Here is a 19575-nt window from a genome sequence, read left to right on the forward strand (position 1 = left end):
CAGACCATAACACTTCACTGAAAGAAGTTCTTGTATCTCTTGTTGTTTTGATAGTTACAGTAAGTCGATTCCCTGCTTGCCAATTCTACTACCACTGAAACATATTTCTCCCTGTTTAAGATGGAAAAATAGAACTCATTTTTACAGATCTTCTATGGCCATTTGGCAAGAAGAATTTAGATGGTTGACGATTCTTGTGATATTAAAAAAAATTGTTGTGGACAATTTGCAAACCGTAGTCTCTCCCATTGATGTGGGTGATGACCAGATAAAGCACATTAGTGATGTTGATCACGGAATAAATTTGTCCAGGATATCAGGAAATTTTCCCTAGTCTTCAAAATTAACGCATGGAACACTTTACGTGGACTTTGGAGGGAGAAAGGACCTTGGTTTAATGTTTCCTCTGGTAGACCGCAATCTCTGACAATGTTGCACACTGATGAACAGGAACAAAGCACAATGTGCTTTCCCCAGAGGCGGGGAATCAAAGGTCTGTGGCTGGTGGAGATGCTGCCTCACAGCTCCAGTGATCTGGGTTCATTTCTGATCTCGGGCACTAAATGTGTAGAGTTTGCACTTTTTCCCTGTGACTGGGTGGGTTTCTTCTGGATCCTCTAGTTTTCTCCCAAATCCCAAATGTTAGTAGATTAGATTGGCCAGTGACAATTGCTCCTTTTCTGCAGTTTAATAGGATTTGGGCAGAAATGATGGATTTGATGGGAAAATAAAATAGTATTGGTGCAGGATCTGTGTTAATGTCAGCCTGATGGTTGCTGAAGATTCAGTGGACTGAAGATCCTGCTTCTGTTCTGTACCATTTTCACTGTGAAAATGGTGGCTTCTTCTAGGAGGGATTTCTTCTGTGTCATTGCAGCTCCTTCCTGAAAGATGCACGTGCACTGGCTTGCAATGTGCAGCATCACTGAAGAGTAGGGAATGTATGTTGCTAGAACACTTTGTGACACTGTGTGAAATCACTTCAAGGCCTAAATCTAATGAGATTTTTTTGCATATTTTGTAAGTTACAAGTTATCATTGAGCTGCTGAACCTCAATTGTTCTGTTCCCAATACAGGTATGTGCCACTTAACATCCCTAGTATGTTCTGCAAAATTGGGTGTTATACGATGCGGATGTTGTGTGAATACCATATTATATACTTAGCAAAACTCTATGGGATACTGTAGTGTACCAATAAACTTTTTATTTGTAAGTAGGGATCAGTGTAGTGACCCTCACAGATCTGAGCAGAGAGTGGGGCAGTGGGTTCAGTGTGGGAACCGGCATGAGGCTGTGGGGAGAGAGCAGGGCAGTGGGATTAATGTTGGGATTGACACAGGGCTGTGGGGAAAGAGTGGGGCAATGTGATCAATGTGGCAAATGATACGGGGCATGGGATTAATTGAGATCAATATAGGGCTGTGGGGAGACACCGGGGAGTCAGATCATTTAGGCTATACAGTGTACAATTTCCTATAGCTAGCGATTTGTTTTTTCTAAATTGCTATGGACTTGCTCACAGTAACTGAATAATTATGGGACCATGGACGTATATGTGGTTGGATGTTTCCTGAATGGATGTTAAGCAGTGATGCCTGTATTTCTGATCTATGTGATGAAGAAGTGCTGCTCTTGAACCGATCACTCCTTTACCTGATCTGACCTTTCTTTGCAGTTTTGCACTTTCGGAAGCCGGATGATCAGCCGAGGTTATTACGTCTTCAACAGGAAATTGGACCGTTTCCGACTTGCCCTGAACTCCATGGTGGAAAGACACCTAAACTCTCAGATGTGGAGGTGAGTGCGTGGCCTTTCTCGTGCTCACTTTTATTGATGAAACATTGGTGATAAGAAGGATGGAGTGCATTGCACTGGACTCCACCTTTATAAAAGTCAGAGATAGGATGTGCAAGAAAGAACTGTTTTAAAAACCCATAGATTATTTGAGGAAGATGCCTGATAATAGGAATATGTGGAGCAATTAGTCTGATTCATTGGTTGAACTTCCTGAGCACATGTTGAAAATAGAGACCTGTGGAGCTCAGATTTTCTGCATTGTGTCCCTGATAGAATGACTATATGTTGATCTTTGAGTATACCCAACACCTTCACATATCCAGCACTTGTAGGGTTTTGCTGTTTGATTACAAGGAGTGAAATCAGTGTGCAGTAGATATTTGAATAAATGATAGGCTACTCAGACCTTTGAGTTTTGCACAATCTTAGCTAGATTACAGTTGATTCTGAACCAATCAACTTTGCAAGATTCCATTACTTTTAATAACACATCTGACAAATCAGTCATTCCCCTCCTGGGAGTGCAGTTAACACCCACTCTCATGGAGCTCCCTCTCCTTGCCTCCATATCCTGGCAGTGCAGTTAAGCCACCTTCACTTTAACCTCCCCCCATTCCCAATAGTGTGGGGCCACCCTCTTCCAGTAGTGTGTTTCTCACTCCTGCAGCAGGGTGTTTTTCTCTTCCCCTTCCCATTCTCTTTCCTGTCTCTCACACATCCAACTTTCCTGCTCACAACTCAAAACTTGTAACACAAGGGCTAATCTGATTCATCCTTCTTTTCTCTTAATGCAGAAAAATTCCTCCGGCAATGGATTCCCAGAAGGCACCATCACCATCTTCCTCAATGCACTTGATGCAGTCTGCATCACCTCGGCCTGTGGCATCTTCCTCTTCTTCCTCCCTCATGGGCATGGATCCAAAGCCAACATCCTTTCCTGCTCCCATCACCACAGCGCGAGCTCCCTTGGATCAACCTACCGCTTGCTGCCGCTCCCTCCCTTCGGCAACCCCAGCCTCTAACCTTTCCCCCACCTCAGGCAGAATGTCCTGGACCAAGACTGGGGGGGTGTCTGGATTCCATCAAGGATCTCGCCCACTCACTGACACATCGCAGAGCAAGAGGAAGAAGCCAGCGCTCTCTGTCTCCGAGCTGCAGCCCACTTTGGACCCTCCACTCAAAAGGAACTGCGTACTGAGTTTGGGCGGGATGACCACCCCTACTCCTGGTGGAGTAGTCCCCCGGCAGTCCCACTCAAATACCTCTTCACACAATGCTAACAATGGAGTTGCTACCCACAACCCCAAAGCACTGGGACAAGGTGGAATTCTGGGGCATTCAGGGAACTCTATCAAAGGGACCAGCAGGGGAGTGGAACACTTTGATCCCAAAAGGGATGCCCGCCTCTGCGAGGGGCGCAAGCTGGGAATTCACAGCCCCTCACCTCCACCATTGATCGCCAATTCTCCCGTGCGGGCAGAGGGCAGGAAAAGGAAGAATGTAGCTTCCTGCTCAAAACCCACCAAAATAGCCAAGCCCTCTGAAATGAACTGCACACAAAGGAAGAGAGAGGAAACCTTGGCAACATCCCGGACACTCTGCAATTCCCACACACAAAAGGTAAGGAATGCAAAAGTCCTCTGCAATCCCTGGGGAAGTGGGCCGCGAATTAGGATGTGGATGGAGAGATGGCTGCTTTAAATTTCAGAGCCAGCTACTTCTAGCCAAGTTGGCTAGTAGTAGTGGAAAGGGTGCAGAAGATATTTATCAGGATGTAATTTGGACCTGAGGACTTGGCTGGGACTTTATTCCCTGGAACACAAGAAGTAGAGTAAAATGAGCATCATGGATAAACTGCAATTCAAGGGTTTCAAATACAGTAGTCACAAAAATCAACTGGGAGTTAAATAAAATTGTTTAAATCTCAATAGAACATTGCAGCTCAGTACAGGCCCTTGATGTTGCATTGATCTATATATTCCTATTAAAAAAATTTAAAAAAATATCTAAACCCTTCTTATCTCGTAACCCTCTATTTTCCTTTTATTCATGTACTTGTCTAAGAGTCTCTTAAATGCCTCTAATGTTTTGGCCTTCACCACCATCCCTGGTAAGAATTTCCAGACATTCACAACTCTATTTAAAAAAAAAACTTACCCCTGATGTCTTCCCTAAACTTTCCAACCTTCACTTTGTAGAGATGTTCCCTGGTGTTTGCTGGTCCCACCCTGGGAAAAAGATGCTGGCGGACCACCTTATCTATGCCTCTCAGTATCTTAATAAAGTCGCCTCTTAGATTTTTTTGCTCCAAAGACAAAAGTCCTTCCTCTGCTAACCTTATTTCTTTAGACTTATTTTCCATTCCAGGCAATGTCCTAGTAAATCTGCTCTGGACCCTCTCCAAAGCTTCCTCAACCTTCCTATAATGAGATGACTAAAACTGAACACAATAAATGTGGTCTCACCAGAGTTACAACGTGACCTCTCGACTCCTGAACTCAATCCCCCTATTAATGGAGCCCAACATCCCATTGGCCTTCTTAACTAGCCTATCAATGTGCGTGGCAACATTGAGAGAAGTATGGATCTGAACCCCCAAGGTCCTGCTTTTCCTCCACACTGTTAGCTATCTGACCTTTAACCCTATACTCAGTTTTCTGGTTTGTCATTTCAAAATGAATCACCTCACTTATCCGGATTGAATGCCATCTACCACTTTTCATCCAACTTTGCACCCTCTCTATATCCTTTTGTAACTGACAATAGCCTTCAGCACCATCCACAACTCTTCCAACCTGCGTATCATCTGAAAACTTACTAACCCATCCTTCCGCTTCTTCAGCCAGTTCATTTATAAAAATCACAAAGAGGAGGGGTTCCAGAACAGATCCCGGTGGAACTCACTGACACATCGCAGAGCAAGAGGAAGAAGCCAGCGCTCTCTGTCTCCGAGCTGCAGCCCACTTTGGACCCTCCACTCAAAAGGAACTGCGTACTGAGTTTGGGCGGGATGACAGAATACTTTCCTACTGCTCTCTACTTTCTACATGCAAGCCAAGTTTTAATCCACACAGCCAATGTTCCATGGATCCCATGCCTCATGAGTTTCTGAATAAGTCTCTCATGGGGGACTTTACAAATGCCTTACTAAAATCTATATAGCCACTCTACCTTCATCTGCTGCCCTACCTTTATCAAGTTCTTTTGTTACCTCCTCAAAAAAACTTTTAGGCTTGAGATGCACGGCCTTCCTTTCACAAAGCTAGGCTGACTATCCTTGAATAGAATGTACTTCTCCAAATGCTCATGGATTCTATCCCTAAGAATCCTCTCCAATAGTTTGCATACTACTGACACTAGACTCTCCTGTCGATAATTCCCCGGATTCTCCCAATTACATTTTTTAGACAAGAGGATCACATTTGCCATTCTCCAATCCTCTGGTTCCCCCACTGTGGGCAAGGAGGATTCAAAGATCATAGCCACTGCCCCAGCTATCTCTTCCCTCCCTTTCCTCTGCAACCTGGAGTATATGATCACATCCAGCCCCGGGGACTTAACAATCTTCCTTAATCTCAACATCATCCAGCACACAGGCCTGTTCTATTCTGACCTCACCCTGATTAAGGTCCTTTGCACTGGTGAATACTGAAGGAAAGTATTAATTTAGGATCTCCTCAACCTGCTCTGGGTCCAGACACATGTTGCCTCCTCTATTCTTTAGTGGCCCCACTTTCATTCTCATCATTCTGTTCTTCACATACGCATAGAACACCTTGGGGTTCTCCTTAATCCTACTTGCCAGGGCCTTCTCATACCCACTTTGAGCTCTCCTAGGTCCATTCTTAAGTTCCTTCCAGGCTACCATATCATTCTCATAAGCCCTTACTGTTTCCTAAATCTAATGTATACTTGCTTCTTCCTCTTAACTTGCTACCTCACCTGTTTTGTCAACCATGGTTCCTTTTTCCGACCATATTTTCCCTGTTTCATGCACCATGTGACCACCATGTGGTCACAAAATATCCTCCACGTTACTACTGTGGTTTCACCTGTAAACATCTGTTTCCAATTTACTCTTCCCTAATTCCTGCCAAATCCCATTGTAATTTGCCCTTCCCCAATTGAACACTTGCCCATTTTGTCTGTTTTTATCCTTGTCCGGAGCTATGCTGAAGTTCAGGGAATTGTGGTCATTATCTCCAAAATGCTCCCACACCGAGAGGTCAGCCACCTGACCAGTTCATTACTCAAGAACTAGATTCATATGACCCCTCCTCTCGTCAGCTGGTTTGCTTACTGTGTCAGGAATCTTTCTTAGAGGCACCTGATAAATTCTGCCCCATCTATTCCTCTGTAGGATGATATTAGGGAAGTTTCAGTCTCCCATTACAACAGCTGTAATTTCTGCACCATTCCAAAATCTTCCTATTTGTATGTTCCTCATTGTCCCAATGGCTATTTGAGGGCAAATAGACTACTCTCAGTACATTGATTGCCCCTTAACATTATTACTTAACTCTAGAACTACCATGCAAGTGATGCAAGCAGTGGTGCAGTTCCATTCAGATCTTGTCTGACATAAACTGTATTTAGTGGTGGGCAATGCACAAAAGTGCTGGAGAAGCCCGCCAGGTGTCACAGCATCCATTGAAAGCAATAGGCAGTTGACTTTTCAGGCAGGGACCCTTCTTCAGGAGTGCCAAAAGTAAGATGGGATGTCTAAATAAGCAGGTGGGGTGGGATGAAGGAGAGGAGCACAGGTTAATAGGTAATAATAGGTGGATAAAGGTGAGAGGGTGAAGAGAAGAAAGAAACTGAGAACTGATGGGGAAGAAAGATGACTCATAGAAGGAAGGGAAGGGGTGGAGAGCTGAAGGAAGGAAGACAGACAAGGGAAAGAGGGAGATGGGGGAGAGGTCTTAAGGGAAATTAGATAAATTGATATTGATGCCATCTGGTTGGAGACGGAATACAAGATGTTGTTCCTCTAATTTGCAGGTGGCCTCAACTTGGCTGTACCTGTGGCCATGGTTGGTGTGGCAATGGGGTGTGAATTGAAGTGGTTGACCACAGCCACTTTGGTGGTGAGCAGTGTACTGAAGGGGCCTGATTTATTCTGGAGGCTAAATGACTTAAATTTTGAATACAAATTTCCTGGGTAGACATTTAATCTTATTTACCTAAAAGATTATGAACTGATTGAGCCAGCATGCTTAAGGTGATGAAGGAATCAACATACATAAGGTCATTAACCAGTCTAAAAGGATGAAGTTAAAGAGAAAGTACTTCCTCTGGTGGGAGATTGCAGAACAGCAATTTTTAAATTAGAGTACAGATTAATGCAGTCAGTGGTGATGACCAGCAATTTCACCAGGTGGTGGAAATCTGCAATACTGTCTCCACAATGAGATTCAACTTGCAAATTTAAAGGTTAAGATTATTTGAATCATTGGATAGAACGAAATGAATTGCAGTTCAACTATTGCCTCATTCAACTGTGGAATGTGCTACATGTAGTGAATGATCCCGAGCAGTCTCTGGGCTCAAGGTAATATTTTCTTCTTTTCATTTTAAACCTTGGAGACTGGCTGTAAGTACCTCACTTAAAGTCTAGTACAGCATTTGTCACTTCATTCTAAAGTAAAACTTGAATTAAGATACTGAGAGCACGATACCAACAAGTGGACAGTTTGGCTTTGAGCTAAGGAGCTGTCTCAGTTATGGAACCAGCATAATGTTGAGAATTAATGACGAGAGCACAGGGGAAAAAAAAAGTGGATTACAAAACCCTGCTTTGTTTTGCTGCGTGAAAATAGTGGGCTATTGCAACCACCTTTTAAAAGATAAACACAATGTGCAACAGGAACTCTAACAGGTCAAGCAGCTTCAATAAGGGAAAACGAATGGTCGATGATTTGGGGTGAAACCATTCATTATTTAAATTGAAAGCAGGGGAATTCACCCAAGAAGCCGTGGTCAAAATTTAGTTGTTCGTCCAACCTGACTTAGATTACCTGCTTGTAATTTCATTGGTTAATGGGATCTTTTGATCCCATAAATTTAAAGTTATAAATCTTTAAAATTTAGACAGGTAGCACGGTACCAGGCCCTTTCAGCCCAAGAGACTGTGCTGTCCAATTGACCGACACCCCTGTAGATTCTGGAGGGTGGAAAGAAACTGGAGCACCCAGAGGAAACCCATGCAGACATGGGGAGAATGTCCAAACTCATTACAGACAAAGCTGGATTCGATCCCAGGTCGATGGCACTGTAGTAGCATTGTGCTAACTGTGCCACCATCAAGAGAACTTTTAGAACACTGGCCTTCATAAATCAAAGTGTTGTGTATAGGAATTGGGAAGTTATGGTAAAGTTGTATAACACATTGATGAGGCCAAATTTGGAATATTATGTGCAGTTTTGGTCACCAAAAATTGAAAAGAGAGTCGAGATGTTACTGGGACTTGAGGAACTGAGTTACAGGAAAAGGTTAAGACTTTATGCAAAGCTATGATGGGTATGGATCGAGTAAATGCAAGTAGGCTTTTTCCACTGAGGTTAAATGAGATACAAACCAGAGGATACGAGTTAAGAGTGAAAGGGGAGAAGTTTTAGGGGGAACTTCACAGAGAGTGGTGGTAGTGTGGAAGAAGCTGCCAGCTGAAATTGTGAAAGTGGGCTCAATTTTAACATTTAAGAAAAAGAATAATAGTTTGGCACAGACTAGAAGGGCCAAAAGGCCTGTTTCCTCTTCTGTAATTTTGTAGGATCATTCTGTGCAAAAATTTGGACCTGCTTTTATTCTGTATTACATCAGTGTAATATGTAATTAAGGCCTAATGTTAGGATAGCCTTTGTGTAGAAGCAGGGTCTCGACCTTGTTATTTTGGGTATGGATTTGTAAATGAATGTTAATCTTTCTCTGACTTCCCCAGGCAAAAGTGCGTCCTTGAAGGTTAGCCTGTCCAGCATTTGGTGATACAGGACCTGCAAACCTTCTACTGATCAGCCACCAGTTCCAGTCTTTGGCCTCAGATCGGTGCCTTCGAATGTCAGGAGCTCTGTCAGATCACAGGCTTATTGGGCACAAATGGGAACATCGCACTCGCTGCCTCATTTGGTACAAGCTACTTTTGAGCCTGCAGCCTACTCCTTGTATTGCATACTGTATGGAGTTCAGCTACGACCATTATCCATCTTTTTGTTTGTCTCTTTTCAATTTTGTTCTTAAGTGTTGCCTTCCTGACTACTTGACGTGGAAAACTTCCTCTGTCTTGCTACACAAGGGACCAAATGCATGCAAAGTTGGTCATGAGGCATTTAACCTGTGGCTTTTGCCCACAACATATTGGAGAATGATACAGTAAAATCTGGATTATTTTTAATCTATGCTCCCTGCAGGCAATGGGGTGCAGTTGTCTTGTTTTGGCCTCATGCATTTGCAGACATCTTTCCCTGCCTCCCATCTTCTCACCCAAGTGGTTGGGGCTCATGGGTGCTGGACACCCACCAAGTACATTCCCCAAATATTTCTCTCTTATAATCTCAGACGTTCACCATTGGGACTTGCATATATTCCCTTCCTCTGCCATCAGAGCAGTTAGATCCACCACCATACTGCTCTTCTCATCCTCTCGAGCAGAGACCATTTCAGCACCTCTCTACAAGCAGTTTGAAAGAATGGCAGGACGACAATGACTGACAAGAACAGCTCAATGCTCATACTTAATGAATACTAGATTAGAAAAGTTTGAGCAGTTCCGATCATAGATGTAAATGGCAAGAAAAGGTCTTCAGAGCAACTGGAGGCAAGTGATGAATATTTACTTGCCCTTCAACCCTGACCCTACTGCACCTTGGGAAATAGTGGTGTTGCAATTCCTTCATATTTGGGATATTAGCTCCTATGTGCGTGAAACCATAATCAATTGAAAGAGAGCATGCAAATGATATAATTTATTAGTAATAAGGTGACCATTAATTTGTGCTCCTTTATCCTAGTGGCAAATAACACCTTTGTCTGAGCATCTCTTGGCCAGTGATGGTCTAACCTCAGGTTAATTCCAGTAATTACATTCTAGTATTTTGTTAATGTCTCAGTCTCTCCCCCCCCCACCGCCCCGCATTTCTCTCTTCCTCTTGCTCTAGCTTGTCCACTCCATAGCTGATCTTAGAATTTTACCAACACAGTGAGGTAATTGAGTTTGCATCATGCGTGCCAGTTCCCAGAGGAGTCATCTCATTCGTTCCATTACTGCTCCTTTTACTTCCTTGCTGCCCAGGAACATGCTCTGTTTCACATGTGCTCATCAGCTTCATTTAATTTCTAATTTGAATTCAGAGCTAGATTAGAGTAGCTGCTTAATCTACCAGTAAGTATTTGGGGTGTGGGAGGAAACCAGAGACCCAGAAGAAACCCGTGTGAAGAGAATATGCAAACTCTGCATATGTTCTAACTTCTGATGTTAATGTTTCTCTCTTTCTCCACATTCTCTTCTACACCATTAGGCCTATCCACCAGGCAACCACAGGTACCTCTGCCCTCTGTTTTGCTGAAGAACTGAGAGGGTGGATAACTCTGGAAAACAAATTTTTTCAAAAGGTTTGCTTCCTGAAAACAAATTGAGGATTATGATAGACAACTTCAAACTGAACACCAAGATAATTTCAGATTTGTTGTATCATGTAGTTGGAGAAACATTAAGCAAACGTTTATTGAATTTAGCATGTTTAATTGCATAATGAAGCTGACATATGGGGTTAGTTCAATTAACCTAAAAATGTTTTGTGGCTGATTTTTGATTGTACTCAGCATCTGATGCCTCTCAAGTCAGTGTCCAACAATAGTCGGCCAGCATTAATGGATATCAGTTGCCATGATACAGCTTTTCCATGGTTACAATGTCCAGGTCAAATTTTTCAGCATGTTCGTCACTGACTGCACCAAGATCAGCAGGGAAGAAGTCCAAGTGCAAATACAGAAAATGAATTTTTAATGACATGTTGCACTTTATTGTTTTGTATGCTTGAAGTAGACTTAAAATATGACAGGAAATCACAAAAATAAGTTATATCTAAACAACAGTACATGATAGGAATCTTCTAAGGTGACTTTTTTTGTGATTAACAACCCAAAATCCTTAAAAACACCCCAAAGTGTTCAGGAAGCAAAATCTTTGTTGTCTAGTGTAATGTGATCATGGTGGTAAGTAGGAGGGGGCCCTGTTTTGTCTCATTCAGATGCCTTAGATCACCAAAGATAAGCCCTCCAAGAAATATCCTGAACCATCCACCCACATCCTACAAGGCCCGCTAGTAGGACAGGCTGTGTTAATCATTGAATGAACAGTGCTACCAAGTGCTTTGATCTCTTACCAGATCTGAGAATTAGAAACCAAGCTAAGTTCACATTCTAAAAGTGATGTCTCTAAAATGCACCTACAAACTAATTTAGCTTTGCTTGATTTCTTTTAAATTTCTCTTCTGACATCTAATACAATTCTCAAAATAAGCCATTCCTCTACCCAAGATTAGCTGAACTGAATAAAGCACAAAAGTCTGCAGACATAGTGATTGAAGTAAAAATACAATGCTAGAGAAGCTCAGCAAGTCCAACATATAGTTCTATATGTTAGATATGGCAAAGATAAAGAAATATAACCACCATTTCAGTTTTGAATCCTTGATGAAGGGCTCAAGCTTGAAACATTGGTTATGATTCTTTATCTTTGCTATTTAAAATACACTTTTGGTCCTGTTGAGTTTCTCTAGCATTGCGTTTTTGAATTCTCAAAGAGCTTGATTACGCTTGCTGCAAGCAAAAATTTTCATTTTTAAAGTTCATGTCCATATTTCAACCTAATCCATTTTAAACAGCACTACTGATGCAAATGATGTTTCATTCTCTAACCTTCTTAATTTCCTACTATATATTTAAGTTTTCTGCTTTAAATATGTAATCGAGATTCAGAATTCAGTTGCCGAGTACCTCCTAATCACTACCATCCCCCAGTAATCTTAAAATCTGATTTAACTGCATGATGTTGTTTTCTCTGTCCATGACTGAGAGGCTACACCTAGAAATATGGGCCCAATCACCTGAGCTGAAATGGGAATTTTTGTTGGATTAGTCCAGTGGCTGTAGTCAAATAATTGAAACCTATTTGTTGAATGCTTGGGGAAGGTACTCAGAAGGAATCAATTCAATCTAAATTATGCACAGTAAATGTGATGGTATTATAAGACAGTACCAAAGGAGACCATTGTGCATGTTTTAAAGGGGCTCTTTTAAAGGGGCTATTCAACTATTCCCCTTCCTCCATACCCTCTCCATTACTTTTATTTTTTGCAAGTTGCTGTTTATCCAGTACAATTTGGCACTTGTGAAATCAGTTTGTCAATATGGTCATCTCCATCTCTTTGGATAGGTTAAATTAAAATAAGCCTCAGTCTATAATTTTGCCTCTTTTAATGGTAAGGGGCTTTTAATGCTGGGGGATGGAAGATTTCCAACATTTAGCATCAAGCCCGCCCAAAGTTAGAGCTTTTGATGAGCTAAGATCCCAACTCATGTAAAGCTCAGTCACTATATTGAACATTGGATGATGTTCTGCACACTCACTCTATTCTGGCCATTTACCACTGGCTCATCATCCTTCCAGCCTACACTCCAAAAATTCTGGACCTGTCTCTGACCCCAGGGTAAAGTTTATCCTTTGTTCTCTTTCAAACCATAATCCCATTCCATTAACATTAATCCTTTGGCAAAACCAAGGTTTCAATCACTTTGGTCCTTTGAGTCAAATTTATTGTAACCCGATTGCACAAGTAAAACCCAATGAAACAGCATTCTCCGGTCCTTGGTGCAAAACACACAGACACACAACCAGACAAAACACAGATACAGATAACAATACATATTCAGGCAAGTATCCGAATATACAAATAAATATTGTTTCATGAGTATCAGAGTCTTGGATGGTTAGTGTGAGCAGTTCCTTTGGTCAAAAACCTGGTTTTGTCTGTCTTCATAGTGTACCATGTCACAAAGTCACCAGTTCTTCTGAAATCCTCATCCTAAATGGTATAACTCATCTTCCCACATATTAGTTCTGCTCCATCTTAGTTACTTCTCCAGACCTCAGAACAAAGTTTCCTCTACTCAGCTTTACTTAGTTGTGAATCTCTTACAACTCTGTTCAGCAAATTTCATTTTCTTGTTAACTACCATACTGGAATATCAAATTTGTTCTATGTACAATCCTTAAAATTAGCAGATCAGATCAAATGGAGCTTTGATTCTGGGCTGAAATGGAATCCAGGAGTCAAGAATAAACAGGAATTTGTAACTCATTCCCTGAACTAGCTCAGTGTCCGGCTCTAATTACCCGTGACTTTTCTGCTTTGAGCAGTCATTTTTGTGGAGCCATAAAATTGACCTCTGTAATGCTGATACAAGTGAAAATCTGAGAGACACACAATATTGTGAAGTAGCGAACAAGAGGACAGGGATGCCAAGCTGTGTAAATGTCTAAACAATTTGTAATGGTTGAGCACTGAATTATGCAAATATTATTTGATCTAGTAATGACACTTTGTAATATTTTTCAATTTGAATGTTTTTTTATATATGTATATACATGTGTGTGTATGTATATATGTATATGGTTCATATACTGTGTGTGCGTGTGTATATATACACACACATGCACATACTGTACAGATAAATACATATATAGTGGCCTAATGTTACAGATGCCAGATGCATAGCTTTGAAGTAATTGGATTGGATATCTTGGCAACAGGTAAAGAGTAGCGTGCTGTCAGATGCAAGCCATTTTAATGTTAACGGTCATGTAATTTATTGTACAGATCAAGCCATTATAATCTGAATTTAAATTTGCTATGTACTCCAATTTTTTTTTAAAGACCTTGAGTCTGGAGTTATAGTGGTCTCCATAATGTTTGGGAAAAAGACACTATTTTCCTTTATTTGTCCCTGTGCTCCAGTTTTAAATTTGTAATCAAACAATTCACATCTAATTGAACTGCACATTTCCAGATTTTATCCATGGTTATTTGTATACATTTTGGTTTGACCTTGTAGAAATTACAACACTTTTTATACATAGTTCCCCCATTTCAGGGCACCATAATGTTTGGGACATTTGGCTTTGCAGTTGTTTGTGAGTACTCAGGTATATTTAATTGCTTCATTGGTGCAGGTATCTGAGAGCTAAGCTTGCTTCTCAGCTTTTGATCACCTTTGGAGTTTGCAGTTGCCATTTTTCAACATGAGGACCAGAGTTGTACCAATGGAAGTCCAAGAAGCCATTTTAAGATTTTAAGGCTGAAAAACATGAATAAAACTGTAAGAGACATTGCCCAAACCTTTGGATTACCAAAATCAACAGTTTGGAACATAATTAAGAAGAAAGACCATACTGGTGAGCTCAATAATCGCAAAGGGACCGGTATTCCAGCGAAGGCTCCACTGCTGATGACAGAAGAAATCTCATCATAATGAAGGAAAATCCCCAAAGGTATGTCCGACAGATCAGAAACGCTTCAGGAGGCAGGTGTGGAGATGACTATGACTACTGTCCATTGAATTACTTCGTGAACAGAAATACAGAGGCTAAACAAATAATAGATTATTTTTGATTTCCATTGGCACAACTCTGGTCCTCATGTTGAAAAATGGCAACTGCAGACTCCCAAGTTGATTTTTTTAAAAAGCGTAGAAGCAAGCCGAGCTCTCTTATACCTGCACCAATGAAGTAATTAAACATGCCTGAGAAATCACAAAAACCTACGAGGCCAAATGTCCCAAATATCATGGTGTCCTGAAATAGGGGAACGATGTATAAAAAGTACTGTCATCTCTACAGGGTCAAACCAAAATGTAAACAAATAACCTTGAATAAAATCTGGAATGTACACTCTAATTACATGTGAATTGTTTGCTTACAAAAAGTGTCTTTGCTCCAAAGATTATGGAGGGCACTGTCTATCGGCATCTGGATTGGAAAGACTTAATTGAATCTCTGTATAACCCAATTTGATCTAACTTGGCTCATCTTAAATTCAATCATACTGATGTTAAGATGAAAATGGGTCAGAATAATGATAGAATACATATGGTTTTAATCCAGCGTACAGAGTCCCTACTATCACGCTCCCATTTAAAATGTTTTCAGAGTGAGGACTGATGCAATGTGAAAGAAATGATGAAAAGAAATTAGTTTTATTAACCAAATAACCCAGAGGTAAATTTTTAAAAAAGCTGTGCACCATAGGAAGACTAAAAATAGGAAAGAAAGTGAGTGATCAGGGATCTGAGTGTTTACAAAAGTTATTTCTACTATTGTCTTAATTTAAGCCCCTGACATTCCCTCCAGTTGTGTGGGGGAGGGGGTAGAATCATTATTTACTCATTGTAATGTTCCTATCATTTTTCCTTTATAATTCTTTAAAGATGTCGCTACAGCAACAATGACCAGGCCCTTCCGGCTCATGAGCCTGTTCCACCTATTTATACCCAATTAACCTACAATTCCATAGATTTTTGAAAGGTGGGAGGAAACTGGAGCACCCGGAGGAAACCCACTCTGACACAGGGAGAAAGTACAGACAACGCTGGACTGGAACCTGGGTCACTGGCTCTGGAATAGCGTTGTGCTAACCATGCATTAATGTACTAAAATGGTGTACAGCACAGAAAAGACTAGTTTGGTCAATAGGTCCTAACTAGCATGTAGATGTGTTTCCCTACCTCTACTCCTCTTCATCCAATTCTGTAACCTTTCTACTTTGTTGTTTATTTACTTTATCTAAATTTTTTTTGCATCTTTTTTGCTTCTACATTGTTACCACTCCTGCATTAATTATTGGATTTATCTGTAATTGCCCCATATTACAACTTCTGACTTTAGTTCCACTCAGAATTGTCCACTGTGCTGAATACATTTTAAAAGGTCTCTGTCATGCCGGTCCCTCAGTTTTGCAACCCCTTAATCCTCATTTGGGCTTGCTAAAATGTTAATTCTCTTTCACTTGCTCTCCCCCTTTCATTTGCTCTCTCTTCCTTTCATCTTTTCTTCACTTTTGCTTTGGTTTCACCCTCTCTCTCCCCCTTTCGCGCTCTCTTTTCTTTCACCCCCCCCCCCAATATTGTCAGAGTGGTTTGACTGCACATTTTGCTCAGCTAAAAACATAACTGGTCTATATAATTTTCAACTTTGATTTGTTGGAGCAAAGGTTATTTTAAGCTAAAGGTTCAGAATTGAATAGTTACCTCAAATATGAGATGCCAAGCCCTGTAAACTGACTTTTTTTGAAATAGTTATTTTTGTGGGATTGTTTTGCGAAAATATTTGTTCTTGTTTATTATTAGAAATAGCTAGTTTTATAATTCAATTAATAGTATTCCAATTACAGAAGCAGAAATACTCCGCGCATTAGGATCGCATTCGATGAGAGATCCAACACAAGAATATCTATCTGACATGTTAACTCTGTCTCTCCACAGCAGCTGCCTAACCTGCTAAGTATTTCCAGCCCTGTTTTTATTTCTGATTTCTAGCATCAACAGTTTTGCTTTTTAACAGTCCATCTTTTAAATGGTCCATCGCAGTACTGTATGTTAGGATAGATAAAAGGCTGTTCTAATGCTATCAAGGTGCCATCCATTGAAAAATCAACGACATAGAATGGTCAAATGGTCACCGATTATAGATGCTAATTAAAAATCAGTCCGAGAATGTGATGTACGTGACCAGGGAGGCCTTTCAGAGTGTCACAACTGCACTCAGTGTCACTGGTTTCAGAAATGAGTGCTCTTTAGAGTCATCCAGATCCTATCACTGGAAATCAATAAGTATGGACGCCACTTGAAGATAAGGTTAAGCTCTGCTGTGATGCCATCTGCCGCAGATGGCTCTGCCAATATTCTGGGCAGGATTTTCCTCTTGCCTACAAGGAATAGAGAAGTGGAAAACATTGACCTTTAATTCACTGCTTTCTGTCAGACAAAGCATCAGGAAGATATTAGCAGCCTCATCAAAGGACTAAAGGCTCAGAGGGAAAAGACCGGGCATGAGAGAAAAGATGAAATTGGCTACGATGAGAATTAATGGCAACTTAGGTTGCATGAGTGACTTTTTATGCTGCCTGCATTTTCCAACGGTAAATTTTTGTTTGTGTGATGCGCTGAGAGAAGCTATATTATGGGTGCCTGGCATGTGGATTCCAAACTCCTCTTATCAGGTTTTTTAATAGCTATCTGGTGGCTTTCACTTTAATGACTGACATGGAGTGCAGCCACTGTGAATAGAAGTAGGTTCCAACATTTTTGCTGATCATGATTTGGCTTTTATTTAATTTAGACATACAGCATGACCCATGAGCCTGTACTGCCTAAATGCACCAATTAACTTACAACCTCTGGTACGTTTTGAAGGGAGGAAGGAAACCGGAGCACCCATGAAAAATCCACAGTCATGTGAGAATGTACAAGTTCTTTTCAGGCAATATAGTATTTGAATCAAGGTTGCTGGGTCTGTAATAGCATTGTGCTAACTGCTACACTAACCATGCCACCCTGACATATCCTGTCCTTAAGAAAGCTTAATTCCCATTTGGGTACATTAAGGGGTTGCCAATTGCAGTGAGTGAGCATAATTAATATTTGGTAGGCTGTTCAACCTCAGTTGGCATTGTCACCAAGGTAATTTCTCTCCTCAATAAAGCAGTAAGGGTCACAATAATGGGTAGAAGTGCAGGCAGATTCTATCTCAGGCATGATGCTCTTTCTCCAGGCTCCAATCCACTCCCATCTACAAATCCGCACTGTACCTAACCCTCACTTGTTGGGAATCAACCAACCTGCTGAGTTCACATTCCATGCACATCGGCTTGAGGCCAGTTGAGGATGCCTCCCATACTTATATGGGGAGTTTGTTTTGAATGATTTGCTGTATGACCAGTATTTATGGTTTTTTTTTTACATTGACTTTAGACCTTTTTTTTGGTTTATAAACATATAAATGTATAATTTATAATACCCAAACAGATGTTTTGAATAAAGTTCTTTTTGTTTATCTCTGGTGAGCAATTTGGATATTTTTTTTAATAAAGTTTTATTAGAATTTTCTAAAGTGTCCTGTCTAATATTGACACTTAGTAAAATGCTTGATATCTAAGAGAGGTGAATGGAATATTTGCTTGCATGTTACAGCTCTGAGCAAGTTGTTATTTTTGGTATCAAGGGTAACAAGAGTCCTAATTGAATGACTGATCTTTCTGAAGCACTGATTATTTTGAGGCAATGACTCTTGATTTTAGACACCCCAGCTGTGAGAAACACCAACTCCATATCTCCACCCTGAACCCCTCAGCAGGCCCACTTTGCTTGGAGTCACGTTTGCAGCATTCCATCATTTATGAGAGTCTCAGAGAGTTAGTGTGAGCAGTCCCTTTGGTCATTTAGTATTCTCACTGCCCGTGAGAAGAAGTTGTTCCTCAACCTGATGGTGCTGGTTCTGATACTCTTACCTGATGGGAGCATCTGAATGATGCTGTGTGCGGGGTGGAAGGGATCCTTAATGATTTTCTATGCTCTCTTCAGACAATAATCCCAGTAGATCATGTTGATTTGGGGGGAGGGGTGGAGAAGTGGGAAGGAGGAGGAATGGAGACTCCCGTAATCTTCTCTACCATTTTTATGGTCCTGTGAGTTGACTCCAATTGATTTCTCTGCAGTAACCGGCCAGGACACTTTCGATAGATCAGTGGAAGGTTGACGTAATGGTGGCCGGTCGCCTTGCCTGCTTGAGTCTTCTCAGGAACTGCAGTCACCGTTGCACCTTCCCTGACAAGTGAGGAGTTGTGTGTTCACTGGTTGAACTCCAAGGTACTTTGTGCTGTCCACTACAGAGTTGTAACGGCTCCGGGTTTCTCACTGCCTTGTCCTACTTTGGTTACCAAGCTGATTCTGCTCCTTATTTTCAAATGATTTAATTTCTCTTTATGTCCATTACCAACTCCAGGTTTTGGATCCTCCCAGAAATCTGCATTTGTCCAAGTCCAGCCCTTTGCAAATTGGAAACCGTCATTTGCCCCCCCCCCCCCCCCCATCTATCTCGACATTCTTTGGCTTGGCTTCGCGGACGAAGATTTATGGAGGGGGTAAAAGTCCACGTCAGCTGCAGGCTCGTTTGTGGCTGACAAGTCCGATGCGGGACAGGCAGACACGGTTGCAGGGGAAAATTGGTGGGTTGGGGTTGGGTGTTGGGTTTTTCCTCCTTTGCCTTTTGTCAGTGAGGTGGGCTCTGCGGTCTTCTTCAAAGGAGGTTGCTGCCCGCCAAACTGTCAGGCGCCAAGATGCACGGTTTGAGGCGATATCAGCCCACTGGTGGTGGTCAATGTGGCAGGCACCAAGAGATTTCTTTAGGCAGTCCTTGTACCTTTTCTTTGGTGCACCTCTGTCACGGTGGCCAGTGGAGAGCTCGCCATAGAACACGATCTTGGGAAGGCGATGGTCCTCCATTCTGGAGACGTGACCCACCCAGCGCAGCTGGATCTTCAGCAGCGTGGACTCGATGCTGTCGACCTCTGCCATCTCGAGTAGATGGCACACAAAAGGGACACACACTATATATGTGTAAGTACAGTATATAGACATCTATACTGCACAAATCTATGTTTGTGTGTTCTAGAGAGAGAGAGAGAGGAAATGCAACTTTGGAAATGCAGCTCACCATGAAGGAAACTT

The 19575-nt window shown here is 41.5% G+C and overlaps 1 protein-coding gene across 1 annotated transcript in view; it reads left to right on the plus strand.

Annotated features, from left to right (window-relative positions):
• The window catches only part of LOC138765116 (ataxin-7-like protein 1), a 42007-nt gene extending 28104 nt beyond the window's left edge, over positions 1–13903 (plus strand). The window contains exons 9-11 of the mRNA XM_069941890.1: positions 1678–1799; positions 2594–3419; positions 8738–13903. Of these exons, the coding sequence (XP_069797991.1) occupies positions 1678–1799; positions 2594–3419; positions 8738–8755 (966 nt within the window). The 3' untranslated portion in view covers positions 8756–13903. The remainder of the gene's footprint in view (positions 1–1677; positions 1800–2593; positions 3420–8737) is intronic.
• The last annotated feature ends 5672 nt before the right edge of the window (positions 13904–19575 follow it).

Source organism: Narcine bancroftii, chromosome 5 (assembly GCF_036971445.1).
Source record: "Narcine bancroftii isolate sNarBan1 chromosome 5, sNarBan1.hap1, whole genome shotgun sequence".
NCBI lineage: Eukaryota > Metazoa > Chordata > Chondrichthyes > Torpediniformes > Narcinidae > Narcine > Narcine bancroftii.